The sequence below is a fragment of the Periplaneta americana genome, chromosome 14, assembly GCF_040183065.1.
Source record: "Periplaneta americana isolate PAMFEO1 chromosome 14, P.americana_PAMFEO1_priV1, whole genome shotgun sequence".
Classification (NCBI taxonomy): Eukaryota; Metazoa; Arthropoda; class Insecta; order Blattodea; family Blattidae; genus Periplaneta; species Periplaneta americana.
The window spans coordinates 107,973,053-107,989,826 of record NC_091130.1 but is presented as its reverse complement, the minus strand read 5'-3'; the positions used below and the strand labels follow the sequence as shown (position 1 = coordinate 107,989,826).

The 16,774-nt window shown below is 34.5% G+C and overlaps 1 protein-coding gene across 4 annotated transcripts in view; it reads left to right on the top strand.

Annotated features, from left to right (window-relative positions):
- The window catches only part of Zmynd8 (Zinc finger MYND-type containing 8), a 160,546-nt gene that overhangs the window by 21,380 nt on the left and 122,392 nt on the right, over positions 1–16,774 (top strand). For all 4 annotated transcript variants that reach the window (XM_069845882.1, XM_069845879.1, XM_069845880.1 and 1 more), the window contains one exon: positions 1,419–1,947. In XM_069845882.1, coding sequence (XP_069701983.1) covers positions 1,419–1,947 — 529 coding nt within the window. The remainder of the gene's footprint in view (positions 1–1,418; positions 1,948–16,774) is intronic.

Genomic DNA, 16,774 nt, shown 5'->3' with positions numbered 1-16,774 from the left:
CTGAACATGTGATGTGTTTCCCAATTCAACTACACATTTTATTTTCCCTGATCTTGTAACCATACGCAACAATGACTTCATACTACAATCTCTGTGCTTCTGGGTTATATGAGTGGTACTACTAATTATAACGAACAACATGTTTAATTAAAATTTTATTGCTTTGTTTCTATCTTATGTGATAACATTGATTCTAGCATTAGACCTAGTAGTACTTTATAATTGTATATATCCAGTACAGTACAATAATTCTTTTTGCATACTAATGGGTAGGCCTAATAATTCACAATTTTGTTTATAGGGTATCATACTATAAATGTTTTTGTTTCTATTTAAAATGCTCTTCTCTTAAAAACACATTTAAGCTCGTGTAACGTTGAATTTTTTCACAGGATAAGATCTCTTGTGAGTAGTCAGTGACTTTTTATAAAGGGCAAAACGTGACATTTTGCGTCTATGTAACTTAATACTTCAATTTCAGTATGACTAGAAGTAAAAATAGCCTATACTGTACGTATTTGTTTGTGTCTGTGCTTGAATGTCCACAGTTAATGTAATATAGGTTATAGTTAATGTAAAAATACAGTTATGTCTTCTGTATTAAATTTTGTTTTTATTATGTTATTTAATCTATTTTTAGGTTTGGTTTATAGGCCTGCAAAATGTGAAAGTTAATCATTTGTTGTAGTAACTTATGTGTTAAAATTAAATCATATTTTATAATTTTCTATACAATTCAACATTAGGCTAATAATAATAATAATAATAATGTTTCCTAGTACCCGGTACTCATTACATTAGTCGTTTTTGTCTTTACACAGTGGTTTCTTTCTGAAAAGAATTTTAATAGTTTGTTATTAGATGTGATTTTAGTCAGTTTGTAATATATTTTTGGTCCAGGGAAAATATAGCCTACATATTTTATGAATATACAACAGTGGCTGACTTAACTGCTTATGTAACGAGTATTGGGTACTAGGAAACTTCCCAATATTTTTCAAAGATATTGTCATGGTCAGCCACTGAAGCACAAATTTTGAGGTGTTCCGAATCAGTTTCTTGGTTTGAGTTACACAATGATGATAATAGTAATAATACCGTAATAATAATAAATGCCGTAATAATTTTTTCTTTTAAATTTCCATTTTAAATTTAAACATTAAGTGACTTGTAAAAGTTTAAATTAATTTAATTCATTATAGGCTTATGTATAGGACCGAACATTATTTGTTTCAGCACAGGAAATAAGCTGTAATAAAATATTAACTAGGTACATATATAAATTTCATTTACTGGAAGCTTTATAATTATGTAATTAGTTTGATTTTACTATACATTTGAGGGTGGTATTGATGATAATTTACCTTAACTTATATTTATAATCGTTCCTCACTGATTGTAGATTGTAATTATTTCAGGGACACTTCGAAGAGTACTAGTACAAAGGATAAAACACTATCTACCGAGGATAAGAAAGTTCCTGTTCCAACAAGCCAAAGTTCACAGGTGTCTCAGCCAGTAAATGCTGGAGTTCGTGGTAATGGTGCCAGTACACGGTCAACACGTTCACAAAATCCAGAGTTTCTGGCGAGACATCGAAATTTCTTGCACAAAATACACCTTGCCTCGAATAATGCAACAGATGAGGAATTGTTTACAGATGATGATGAAAGTACAGCATCTAAAGCAACTACCAGATCTGGTGGAAGTGTTCAAACTGAAGAGAATTCTAATTCTGTTGTGGACGGTATGGCAGTAAGAAGAAAACGCGAACGTAGTGCAAGCAATGGAACTTTGTCTCCCCGGATTCCTTCCCCGAGTGTTGTGAATATGATTAGTGGAAGTGCTAGTGCAAACAATAGTGATGGCAGCTCTCCAGCTACAAGTCAGATGCAGCCTGCAATAAAGAAGAGGAGAAGTACAAGAAGTGAATCTTCAGGTCCTCTGGTGAGTTTTTGTTACACATCTGCTTCATTTTTAAAGATACCTATTAATTCATCGTGTGAATAACTTCAATTGTAGGCCTACGTTAATATAGTGGTCAGAAACAGTTTGCATAGGCCTAGTGTCATAAAATCAGTCTTACGGCTGTGTCAACTAAAATGTGCTATGTTCTCATGTCTTCTTACAATATTTGAAATGCACTTCATTTGTTTACCTGTCGAAACACTCGCTTGTTCACTGGTACCAGTATAGATAGAAATACTGTTCTGTTTAGAGGGGTAGGTCAAAGAGTGAAGTTGAGAAAACTGTTTTTCTTGTTGTTTACTTATGGATGGAGCCCAGATTTCCGTGCAGTATCAAATTTTAAAACATGCATGCATTCATGCTCTATTATATGACAAAATTGTAGCATAGGGCTATCATGATGCGAGAAATTAGTAAAAATATGCACTATCAAAATTGAATTCTACATTATGTTACATTTTTATTTTCTTCGGAATATGTATTATATGTCTTTCTCTTGTTAAATTTAACACGAGAAAGACATATAATAGATATTCTGAAGTGATATAGTGTTAAAAGTTGTGTACCGGTAATCTAGATGTATTTTATTTTCTTTTGTAACAATGTAATACAACTAATTTCTCCAAATTTTCTTAACTTAAGCTTATGCGTTTATCTGGCAGCATATTCTTAAACACAGAAAATATTATTTCTACGTCACAAGAAGGTCCTACTTAAACGAAGAAATTGGGACAAAGTGAGATTGAATTGTACTGAACTTTTGCATTTTCACATGTCCATGACCCTATCAGGAATCAAACCCGCAGTATTATCCCTTAACCACGACATTACTAGCCTATGTTCTCAAAAATACACAGGTACTAACGTCTTTATTACAGGAATCACAATAAACTACATCACCATCCGTCTTTAGAAATTCTTTTTCCTCAATCTATTTAGACAGAAGACCTCTTCTTGCAGTTCTAACAGGAGCCATAACAGCACTTCACAATTCGACACAAATGTATTCTAAATTGCAGTTTACAGGCATGTTGTTCCTGCCTTCATTTCTTTCACTATTTTGGCCTCAGGCTTGTGATGAGAGAGAGTTGGGGGGGTTGGAATTTTTTATGTAGACCTAACAAAGAGACAGTTTAGTGGGAAGTCCAAAGACTAGTTGTCAGATAGGATGCCACGAAACCACAATAGATTTCATCTATTTTTTTTTTCTCAATGGACAAATAACGTGTAAGTTACGTACCATACTAGATTTTACTAGTAAGCAACATTCATAAGAAGCACTATTATGCAAGTTAACATAATAGGCTATATGCACTAAAGCCAGAAAAAGGACGTAATGTGCAATATAAAAGTCTAACTACTGTATATGCTGCTAAATCTAAAATCTTCAAAATATGCATTAGGCTATGCATGAATTTACTGCAAAAAAAGGCCAAAACATTCAAACATGCACGGAAAAAGTATGGTTAGCTATTTGGAATTGATAGTGATAAAACAAATATTTACAATGTTTGAGAAGTGTAAACAGTTTAGCCTATATAAAAATATGCATTTGCATGGAAATCCAGGCTCTACTTACCGGCAATGCTTTCAGCAGCAAATCACATCTGAATAATAACTTTAATGCAACAAGGTAGGCCTATATGCTACAATCAAAGTGATGTTTTCTGAATGTGGCGGAACTTAGACTCTTCCATAGCTGATAGGCTTTGGATAGATTGGCCACATAAAACAACTTAGATTATTCCATAGCTGATAGGCTTTGGATAGGTCAGCCACATAAAACAACCACTGTACAAGGCTTATAAATCCATATTTTCGCTTGGAGAAACTTTATTGTCACTGTTACCGCCTACTGAGGGAGCAATGGTTTTTGTTAATGATATTCCAACACAAAGTAATTTCCAAATCGACCGTGTGGTAGATGTAATTAACACTGATTGTGACGACTACACTGGTGAGTTAGATAAAGATTGTTAATTCAGAATCTTATGAACCGAAAGGTCTTTTCTCAAAGGATCCTGTGACAAATAGATCCTTCACCTCTGAATATTATGTAAGCAGGCTATTATAAGCTTATAACATTAAGATGACAGGGCAAACTATACATAGATTCTGGTTAATTCAATCAATAGGACTAACCGCAGTATATTGTCATGTTTGTTGGCCTTCCACTGACCAGAACAACAAAAACTTCACTGATGCATGGTGCAGTGGTACAGTTAAAGACTGGCAGTGGTTATGAAAAAAGTAGTGAAACATGAAACATCACTGATTCATCTCGCATCTTGTTTAACCTATGAGAACTAAAAGAAAAACAAGTTGGTTGCATCACAATTCTTTAAAGAGGAATTATAAAAAAAATTGCTAGTAGAGAGTAAGATAGGTCTAGAGCAATCATTTTCAACCAATGTTCTGCGGCACATACTAGTATATCATAATAAAGGTTGTCATAGCAAAAATTGACAAAATTAAAGTGAAATGTATATCCATGTTGAATCTTATGTACACTACTTTTAACACTTGAATATAAATAATTGATTAAATGGCGATCTTACTCGTGTTAATTATGTAAGCATGTGCGGCTTACACCTGTTTCGGTGCTATTCGACACCATCCTCAGAGCCTACTAGATCTCGGCACTATCTCAACTTCGCTGCCTGTTGTGTGGGTGCGTTCGTGTTTTAGTGTGTCTGTATAATTATTTCATATTGTTCTAGTGTGTTGAGTTTTTGGTTTTTGGGTTGTATGTGTAGGATTTCCATGTCTGTATTTATGTTATTGTATGTGTGGTTAGCATTAGTTATGTGTTCGTCATATGTAGATGTATTGTGTCTTCTGGTTATTGATTTAATGTGTTCTTTGTATCGAGTTTGGAATGATCTGCCTGTCTGTCCAATGTACACTATTTGACACAACTCTTCATCACACAAACACATCCACACAACAGGCAGCGAAGTTGAGATAGCACCGAGATCTAGTAGGCTCTGAGGATGGCGTCGAATAGCACCGAAACAGCTGTAAGCCGCACATGCTTACATAATTAACACGAGTAAGATCGCCATTTAATCAATTAGGCCTATTTGAAATGTATAGTTAAAAAGGAAAGAAAGCAAGTTTATAAGAGTCCATATTAAGTCATTGCGGCACAAGCCAACATATAGTAAACACATTCCCTCATAAATCCCTCAAAATTCTCCCTGGTTGGGAACCACTGGTTAGATTATGTGAGTGTGCTGCAGGATTTTAAATTACACCTTTAGTGTGCCACATGTAGAAAATCTCTGGTCTAGAGTGTAGATAAGATTCAAAGGTTAAGGGGTATGAATATAAATCTGAGATGGTAATTAGTAAGGGTTAAAGTTGGGAAACTATAAGGGAAGAGGATATAAATTTAGCTAATAGAAGAAATAGCTTATAAATAAAGTGTTAAAATGATAGTAATGTAAATGTAAATAAATGTGGTAATGGCACAATAATAGGCTTATATAGAAATATTAGGGCCATCGCTATATGTAGGTATCTATATGAAACAGCTGTTGACAATAAATATTAATGTTCATATTAAAAAAAATATTGCTAGGCCTATATTATCGAAGACATAGGTCTAATTTTAGCACTAGCCTGTTGCAACATTCTGTTCCATGGTCATGATGAAACATTTACTTCTCATAAGTAGAAGACATTTTCTAAGTGTTATTGAGTTGCTTGCTGTATATGATCTTGTGTTAAGACTCATATTGACAATGAGAAAAGCAGAACAAAATAACCTACAGTATATAGGTCCTAAAGTGCAAAATGAACTAATATATCACTATTGTCGAAGGTAGTTTCGAACTCAGTTTTTTCACAAAATTAAACAAGTTCATTTTTTCTGTTTTATTGGATACAATCCAGGACATAAACAAGTTGATCAGTTAGTAATTAGAAAAGTTGAAAATGATTCAGGGAGGTCGGTAACTATTCACTATTTTTCATTGGGTTCTACAAATTGGAATCAATCTTCTTAATGTATCCAGCAGTATACTATGTGTAATATCTCCAGTACTACACGAAATAATTGAATACCCCTAAGTGAACTGTGCCACCGGATTTTCGTCAGAAAGTACACAAGTGTTCACATTCGTAAAGCAGTGGGAACTGGTTCATTTCCGCATTAAAAATTTTGGAGTTGTCTCAGAGATCACACCTCTGTATTTGAGGATTACGTTACTTGTAAGTTAATTGAAGAGTTTAACAGATCACATGCTATTTTTATCAACAGTTTCATTTTTTATTAGTCCGAACTGAGAATTTTATATTTTGTAGGTGAAGTGTGATTTTTCCATATCAACAAAAACTGAAAGTATTAGAAGTTAATGTGATAACATGTTCGGCTTTGTCTACTTCAAATTGCAATTCAGTTTTATTGTACATTTCAAGAAATTTGGAGTTCAGACTACCAAACCATCAGCAAGTAAGGATGGGTCGCATTTGTTATGAAATCGGCTAGAGGCACACCCATTACTGTTATTTAGGAGCTTATGAATGATGATTCATGTTTTTTGCAACGTTGCGACCACTATAAAATGTGCAGCTTCTGACAATATTAATTAAAAATTGTTATAGGCCTATTAACAAAGTGTAAAATATTATTAAGCTCATAATCAGAGGTATTGATCGATACTGTTATCTCTTTATATATTAAGTATATAAGCTATATGTAACAGTGAAGTGCAATTAGAAATTATTTAATATGTTAGTATTTTCTGAAAAATAGAAGACACTTAGCTATTATTCAATGAAACTATAATCATAAAATTTCTTTCTGATATGTCCCTACTGATACCAAAATATGTAGTCCTTTTCTTTAGGCCATTGCCAACCACTTCTTTAAGAATGGATTACATAAACCAGTACTTCATCTTTATCATATCTTGCACAATTCCAGAAAAGTGCCTTTCATCATATGACACAGCTAGGCTACATTGTTATCAGTGTTCAAAGTACCACTTCTGCAGTTATTAGCATAATCATATTCTTTATTTAGCCTACCTTTTTCTGAAATAACATTTCTTCATGAATTCTATAGCTGTAAACGATCCATAATTTCACTAACTTCCAGCTTGGATGTTGAGAATGCCCTGACATAAATTAACTTGACATAATGAACTCTATGAGCATTTGGTATTTTGTTTTGTGTCACTTTCATCCCACATCTGTCTCATTTCAAAACGCACATGGTCTATTTATATTTGTGGAACATAAATCATTTGTGTTTGTGGGCTTGTTTTGCTGCATCTTCAAAATCCTTTACGTTGTTTACTGTCACAGGACACTGCAACACTGCATGCTTTCATCATCACATTTCTTCTTTTATTGTTGCGTCGATATCATCTGATGAGCCTTTTCTAAGGCTAATTCCAAAGAAACACCAGTCAGTGAATGCATTCATGATAGAGAATTGTAGACAAGAGTAAACGTGTTTATAAACTGATTTGATGCAACAACGAAAAAAAAAAATCTTTATTTCCTACTTATGTACAGAATCCTTCTATAGGCTATAACTGAGCTGAATGTTAATTCTGCACTCTTGATGCTGGAAGTCTGTGACCGAAACATATGAAATTATAGTGTGTACTTCATTTAGAATAGCTGTAGAAATGGCGATGTCTTAAAGTATGGACCAATGTGCTGACATTATTCCAGCTTGCTGTTTTATGTCTGTTTCCCCTCCACTCCTCTCCCTCCCCCCCCCAAAATAAAGATTTTATTTCATTTTATGTTATTTATTTCTTTCCCTTCCAAAAAGCTATGCTTTTGCAAAGTAACAATGACTGCACAAACTTGTCAGCCTGCGCTATCAATTTACTGTTTGAAATTCAGGACAGGAGGCCACCTGTTTTTTGTGTCCATACACTGATGAAAACTGCATACTGTATCTTCTGACTCAATCCTGTTTGATAATAGATTATTTTAAAAATTTTCAATATCACAGCAGCTATTGCAGGTAGGCTACTTAAGTAATCTTTCATATTCCAGCCACATACGAACATTTGTACAGTTTATTTATTCCTATGCACTTATGTAATGCAGCCATGAGGAAATCAGTATTTTTTATGATATTAACAAAAGCAGACAGCTAGCCTATATGTTTTTCCCAGCTAGCCTGTTGGTAGGCAGTACATGATTTAGACATAAACTAGCAAACTTAGGGTTCTTAACTTTTGAAGTATTCAGTTTTGAATAAAACATCATGACTGCAACTTATACTTAAATACTCAAATTTAAAGCCTCTTTAATACCTCCATGTTGACTTGGAGCTAGAACTCTTGGTTGTAAGTCAGGGGGCCCAGATGCAAATCCCACTCTACCCTGATTAGGCCTATATAACTTGTATTGGGCAAGCCCGTGACCCAGGCAACATCAGAGTTTCTCTGGGTACTCCATTTCCCCTGTGACATTCAAACAATTCTCCATCATTCATTCATTCATTATGTAGGCTATATAAAATGTGGACCCACTGCTTGTAGTGCACTCTGGGTAGTTTCTGACTAACTAAGTGGTCTACTCTTCTTAGCGCTAGTTAACTTCTATGAGTCGATCATAGTCAGTGCGAATAATGACATGTTAAGGACCTTGCTATTGGAAAAAAAATTTACTTTAATGGTAATAATAATAATAATATATTATTATAATGTCATCAACACAGTGAACTATAAAAGCGACCCCTTGGAATGTTACATCAGTAACATTAATAATTACTGAGTCACAGTAAATGTAAAATCACAGATTGTATGGTAACCATGTTAGAAGATATGTGACTGCCAAATATTCATAGTAATTTATTCAAAAAGCAATTACCAGTTTATAGCCTACCTTTTTATGTTACTGGTTAATCTCAAAATTAACAAGGTTTACAGATTATTTTGCCCTATGCAAGATGATTCAGGAGGAAAGGGCTATATGTCGAGGGGTGATTGTATGGGCGATTCTAAAAGAAGAACATTATATAAATATATGTCCTATTCTCAGTGGTTTGCAACAAACAGCTATTTGAAAACAACAGGCATGAGTCTTCTTTTCTTCCTCTGCATAATTGGTCTCATTGATACAGACACAACCAAAACATTAGGTTGTAATACTACCTTTGTCGTGTTGGTCACTTGCAAGTGGCTGTAATTCTGTCAGTAAATCATTGCTAATGACATATTGATTCCACATATTCTGTTTACAGATGAATCAACATTTACCTATAATGAAATCAACAGCATGCACAATTATCACATTTGGGCAGATAAAAATCCTTATGCTACTGTGGACAGTAATTTTCAGTGTTGTTTTGCAGCTAATGTGTGTTGTGATAGTATTGATAACATTTCATTCAACCAGTTGTTTTAGACATCCATCTTAACAAAGCGTGGTGTCTTGAGTCCCTGCAAAATGTATTACCAGAATACTTAGAGAATGTTCTTTTAGCAATATGGGCTGGTACGTCCGAGTAGTTATGTAGCCCCTCAATTTCCCCCACCCATTTTTGCTGGCCTCTCTGTAAAGATTAGTGGCTGGGATGTTAGGTTTTTCCTGAAAATATTTGCTGTTCGGAATTGGAAGTCTACGTAATATTATACAACCATTTAAAATAATTTAAAGAAAAGGAGGGCCCTGTGAAGTAAGTGTCACATGGCTTCCCCTGTTTTGCCGACCCTGTGACATAACTAGGTACTTGGTCGGACAGTATGTACTTTTAACAAGATTCCTGCACATTCCAGCTGTTCTGTCGTCCTCAATGAAATCTATTCTGGGCAATGGATCGTTTGCAAGGGTGTTATTTCTTGGCCACCAAGGTCACCCGACCTTATACCATTAGATTAATGTTTGTGGGTTTGGCTAGAGAGCAAAGCGGAGACAAGGGAGCAATTGCTAGCTGCTTCATGAAGCCTAGTTTTGTGTGAATGGTGGAAGTAAGATTTTTTTGGAGATATACAAGCTGTTCATTAAAAAAAATAATAATAATTTTTAGTTTAGTTTAGTTTACCGGTAGTACAAAATTTCCCCGTTCTGACCAGACCTCCACATCCCAGTACTTCTGCTTCGCCAAACTATCCTATTCACATAGGAAGCAAGGCATTTTAGTGTATCCAGCTTGCTGTTCTGGTAGAATCTCTGTAACTTTGAAGTTATCACAGATTAACAATCTTTATTCTTCATAGTGAATACATTTTAATAGTATCTTGATTTTATAATTTTTCTTTAGATGAACTGAGTGACCGATAGGAATAGACCCATACATGTTCTGTTCTGCAGCAACAGAACTTTGAGGTTTCTCTTGGATGAGTCAATAAAAGAGAAAGATCGTGTTTGATTCCATAGAAGTGCATTAACTCATTTATGTTATTGCAGTAAACTGGGGAATTTTTCTTAGACAATAAGTCCACTAGTTCATTTTTTCTGTGTCTTTACTATGAAAAATGTGTTCCTGGTGCCAGAAGACCAAGCCGGTGACCAAGTAGTTTAGTAGATTACTTACAAAAATTCAGGTCTTACACTAGATTGTTCAGTTTGTTCTGTGGATTAAAGTAGTCTTCAGGCCTGTAGACATTATTGTCTTCTTCAGAAACTCCATCATCTTCTACATCATCATCTGCTGTGTTCTGTAATATAGCTGGAAGGAGAGGAACAGGAAGATCTTTTCCATATGAAACTGGTCTGATGGCTGAAGGAATACTCGGGTACACAATTTATTTCTTACTCATTCTATTGTGCCCCGGAACATGAACTAAACAAAAGCAACAGTTGTTATGGTGGTTTGTTGGTTTTCTTCATATCACGTGAATTACAAATGATATGGATTTTTTCTTTCCTTTCATCCACAGTCTTAACCTTTCAACACAGTAGTAGTGGTAAACTTTGTGATGCTTACGGTTTGTCTTGCTCTCCAAGTTTCACTTTATGAAATAAAGTCTGTTATGTCTGTTCTTTGTTTAGCACTAATAATTTACATATTTTCCAATAAAAAAATACATAAGGATTGTTCAGACACTTGTGTGTAGGCATTGTAAGACTTCAACATCGATAGAGAAATAAACATAGAAGAGCTATGGTAACACTGAATCTGAGATCATCTTCCTTACTGACGTCTTAACCTCTCATAATATGGAAGATTTTGGGGTGCTTCTGCTTTGTCTTTGATTTATACTAATATATCTGCAACTGAGTATTAAGAGCATTGAAGCTTCCAGGCACCATACCTGACAATCTTTCTGATTGTTATTAACAAGTTTTCAGTTTCATGTTTGTATAGAGTAGGCTAGGCCTACTTTGAAAAAATATATGATTGATATCTGCATTAGCATGTTTATATACACATATTTGAGAAAAAAGGAATCTGATCTTAGGTAAATAAAATGGTGTAGGCCACTGGTATAGTAGCTCACTTGCAGATCTGCCGATCTGGAGTCGCGCTTGAACGTGGGTTCGATTCCTGCTTGGGTTGATTACCTGGTTGCATTTTTTCCGACGTTTTCCCCAACCATAAGGCAAATGTCAGTTAATCTTTGGCGAATCCTCGGCCTCATCTCACTATCACCAATTACATCGATGCTAAATAACAGTAGTTGATACAGCATCGTTAAATAATAAAGTGAAAAGAAACATGGTGTAAATGTTACTTTTAATTTAATACCACATAGGCCTATAAAGGATATAAATGGATGGTTACAATGTGCCCAAACGTACATCTGTATCAGTATTCTGTATAGGTGTGTTTAAATGCTACAGGCTCATGTCAGTAGATTTACTGGCCTGTAAAAGAACTCCTGCGGGACAAAATTCTGGCACATCGGCAACGCTGATATAAGCTCTGCAGTTGGGAGTGTCGTTAAATAAATCATAATTTAATTTTTCATTGAGACATACTGTACATTCTTTGCTGTTGTTAAAATGCAGTCCTTAATAAATTGTTCATCTGACTAAGTTCCTTATCTTGCGAGAATTATGCACACTAGTTCATAACTTGCTCTCACAGCATCAACACTATACACCTCCATGTTCTACAAAAAATATATACAGGGTGTTTAAAAAATACGGGGCATAATTTCAGGTATGTATTTCCCACATGTAGACAATAAAAATAATTCATTACAACATGTGTCCGGAAATGCTTTATTTCCGAGTTATGGCCTTCACAACATTGAAATTCACCGGAACATTTTTCTTTCTGCAGGTCGTTGCCGTCAAAGGAGACATTAAGAGGTGCCCTGACAGTTCATTCTGAGGCGAAGGTTACATTCAGTGTTGTGTAGGCGTTAGACTGTGCGACATGTATTCAAATCAAGAGCTGGCAGAGATACACTTCATGTACGGCAGAGATGTCCAAAAGGTGATTCGCGAATCACTGTGTAGTCACTATGCAACCTGCAATGTAATCCCCTTCATTCGTCCTCCTCCCTCGTAAGGCACCCTGATTGCTATAGCGTGTGCTTGATACAGTAAACAAGGCAGTGGCGGGCATACTGGATGTATAAGGTGGTTTACGAATGACTCTGTCCATGCCTTCGACCTCCAAATTTATTGTAGAGTGGGAATTAGAGTTTTTTTGCTTTGAAAATGCTGATAATATACAATGCCTTATATGTTCCAAGATAATTTCCGGCGTGTTGCGTGGCATTCTCAGTATGCTGAGTAGAAATGTATTATTGATTATTATAAATATTATTATATTAGCATTATTGGATATTATATTACCATTATTATTATTATTATTATTATTATTATTATTATTATTATTATGCATATTCCCTCATTATTCCGGGAGTAGATCGGGCAAAAGAACTGAGTAACCTATTAAATAAGCATGCTCTGCATATTGATGTTTCTGCACCTGACATGACAGAAAAAGAATACTTGTTAGTTAAACTGTGTCATGGGAGATAGCCAAATCTCTCAAATCATTTCAGGAAAGCGAGTCTGTAAAAACATGCATTGTTAAAATCGCAACACTTTCGCAGTTTACACCTTTCTCGACAAACTGTTGCACGAAGAACTGAAATATCTAATGATATATCTAGGCAGATTAATGCTACAATTCATAACTTTGTACATTTTTCTCTCGCTTGTGATGAAAGCAATGATTTGATAGGTACAGGTCAGTTATCTGTATTTATACGCGGTGTTGACAAACAGATTAATGTTTAGGAATATTTATTAGACCTGATTCCTTTAAAAAGTAACACCACTGGAGAAGAAATATTCAATGGCCTCTGCTCGTGCGTACATAAACACAATTATTATTTACAGTAGTCAAAGCTAGTGTCCATGGCAACTGATGGAGCCTGTTCCATTGTTGCCGAGAAAAGAGTTTAATTGGCAGACTAAAAGTGTTTCTTAACGAAAGAGGTGTATCAGATTTCTACACAGTACATTGTATTCTTCATCAAGAAGCGCTTTGTGAGAAAACTTTGAATTTTCAGCACGTCATGGATGTGGTGATATGTAATATCAGACATCGGATTCTAGGGCAAATGCCTATTTTGTTTCTTTAGGAGAAAAGTAAAAATAATTATTAATATTTGTGTTTCATGGAAATTGAAAGGTATTCAAAAAGTTTTATAGTGCCCTAAAATGCCCTAAAACGGTTATTAGAGCCTAATTTGTTAATATTCGCCTAAAAATGCCTAACTCACTGTAAAGTTTCGCATTTTACTCTTACTTTTTATAATTTATACATGCATTCACTGCGAAATTTAAGGCATTTAAAAAGTGGAAAGTTTGCTTCACACTGGCCATGAAACCATTGATAAAGGAAACAAAATGTTTTGAATCTCACGACACTCGCAATAGATTTCACCGAATTTAACATGTTTGGTGGCATAAATGCCGACAAAGAACCAACCTTAGTTTTGAAGCAGGCAACAATCACAACATGTGCTGCTACCGATTCAGAGATATACTATACTATAAAAATGACTGTTTTCGGTCTGAAACCGATTAGCTGTACTGCCCTTCAGAGTGTCATAAAATCACAATTTTTGGAGAAAGAGTGTTTTTGAAATATTTATGAAAAGTCGTAAAACTGCGAATTAGTAGGGTAAACCGTTACAAAATATTTAAAAGAATGGCCCTCCTAGTGTTAACACTACCAGGAAATGCAACAATAAGTGGAACTTTGTATTTTTGTCCAATTGAATCTCAATAACAACGGTTCATTTGAATGCTCGTTAACAGTTGCTCTTTTCCTCACCTTATTTGTGTTGAGAAGTTTTGAGCGGTAGGACGTTTTCCTGTGAAGTTTAACGCGATAATGCCGAAAAATATAAGTGCAAAATCTACATTGATCCGGCAATGGCTAACAGAATATTCAGAATTCACTTATGATGGAAAAATAATATTCTGCAAGATTTGTAGCAAACAGGTATGTAACAATAGTTGAAATATATAAATTCTATTAATTTTAATGAGTAGGCCTATAATATTTATACATTGACTGAGCTATCCTGAGGTATAATTATTTTTAAGACCACTACACTTTAACCTTTTAAATTCCGATAGTTAAAGTATTTGCAGGTCATTAAAATTTTGATTGTTCGAACCCACTAACTTTGTGATAGAAATACGGCAATACAACAATTAGGATTTTATTTTAATTCAGTTTACTTTACATTTTTAGATTTCGCAAGAAAAGAAGTGTCACCTAAAGCAGCATGTGCAAGGAGCGGCTCATAAGGCTAAAGCTCAGCAGAAAAATCAACTGCAACAAACTTTACTAACACAGCCTACTTCATCCAATCTCAGCAGCAATTTCTATGCTGATTTAACCAGAGCGTTTGTTGCTGCTAACATTCCCTGGAATGCAATTGAAAATCCGGTTTTAAGACAGTTTTTACAAAAACACTGCAAACAAAATATCCCATCTGAGTCGACCCTAAGAAAAAATTACTTAGACAGAATATACAATGAAACTTTAGCTTCCATTCGAGAGGATATAGGTGATTCTTACATATGGGTCTCTGTGGATGAAACCTCAGATCCTATGAATAGGTATATAGCAAATATGGTAGTAGGAAAACTTAGTCCTGATGGACCTTCGATTCCACACCTCGTATGTGTTAAGGAACTTTCGAAAGTGAATAGCCAAGCCATTGCTTATTTTGTAAATAAAGGCCTACAGTCTTTATACTCAGGTAATATAGACGATTCTAAAGTTCTTGTTTTTTACTGATGCTGCCTCATACATGGTTGCTGCAGCTCCACTTCTTAAAACATTTTATCCTAACCTCACGCATGTAACCTGTCTAGCACATGGCCTTCACAGGGTTTCTGAAACAATCCGGAATGAATTTCCTCTTGTCAATTCGTTTATTTCTAACACAAAAAAAGTTTTTGTAAAGCCCCATCCAGGATTTCAATATTCAGAGAGAACTTTCCAGATATCCCACTCCCACCTCAGCCGGTTGTTACACGATGGGGAACCTGGATTCAGTCAGTGGTGTATTATTCTAAGTATTTTAAAGAAGTGGTCACAGTTATTGTTAAATTACCTGAAACTGATAGTGCAGCGTGTGTGAAAGCAGTGAAAGATTGTCTGAATGACTCACGAGTGAAAAACGATATTGCCTACATAACATCAAACTTTTCTTTCATACCTGCAAGCATTGAACAATTAGAACGTGAAAAACAATCTCTTTGTAGCCAAATAGCAATAGTAAAGGAAGCTCAAGTGAACATACATTCTGCTTTGGGCGAAACTGGGAAAAAAGTTAAAAATAAGTGGGACAACGTATTAAATAAGAATGTAGGATTTTCATTGTTGGAAAAAGTATCAAGAGTGATATCGGGGGAAAGTGTAAATGTTCCAGTAAGTATTGATGTTTCTATTGTACCTAATTTAAAATTTGCTCCTCTCACATCAGTTTCGGTTGAAAGAAGTTTTTCTGCTTTCAAAATGATTCTCAGTGACAAAAGGCAAAGGTTAACTGTGGAAAATTTAGAAAAAATTCTGGTGGTGTACTGTGCAGATAATTATAATAAAGTCTGAGCATGGAACTGAATTTCAATAACTTAAAATGAGTAATCTTGATATCAATAATCATTATTTCATTAGTTTCAATATATTAAATTTGTGCAGCTCTGTTTATAAATATAATATAGTATTCTTTTTTAATGTTTAAACATACTTTTTTGTGCGTATTTTAGTGTATAACTAAAAATTTCAGTGAAAGAAATAAGTATGATACCTTGATGTGCCTAAAATGCCTATTTTCATTAAAATAGAGCCTAATTTTACAAATTTTGAGCTTAATTTAGGCGCCTAAAACTGCAATTTTTAGTGCCTAAAAATCCGATGTCTAGTAATAATAAACAAAATTCGAAGCAGCGCAAAGTCAAAATGTAGGACCCGCATGACGGACGACCAATTACGGTTGGCAGTGTGTGATGTAACTCCGGATTTCAATGCAATATTGCTGAAACAAATATATTAAACTGAAGAAGACTAATTTCAGCAGAATCCTTTTCATTCATTATTATACGTAGACACAAATATATTGGTTTATTTTTACATCAGACTAATGATGATTATGTATTTAATTTCAATTTACAAGGGACTTTTAGTTCCTAAAATTGTTTATTTTCAAAGTGTTTTGAATTTAATGGTTTATACTACGAATAGTTGTCATATTGTTCCAATGTCTATAGTTTGTTTATATATTTATTTGTATTTTTATTTGTGTTAATTAACAAATTGTGATTTGTATCGAGTAAAAGTACACGAACTTCCTCAAAGATGTGTAGCATACAATAAACCTGCCACTGTTCTAGTTAACACACC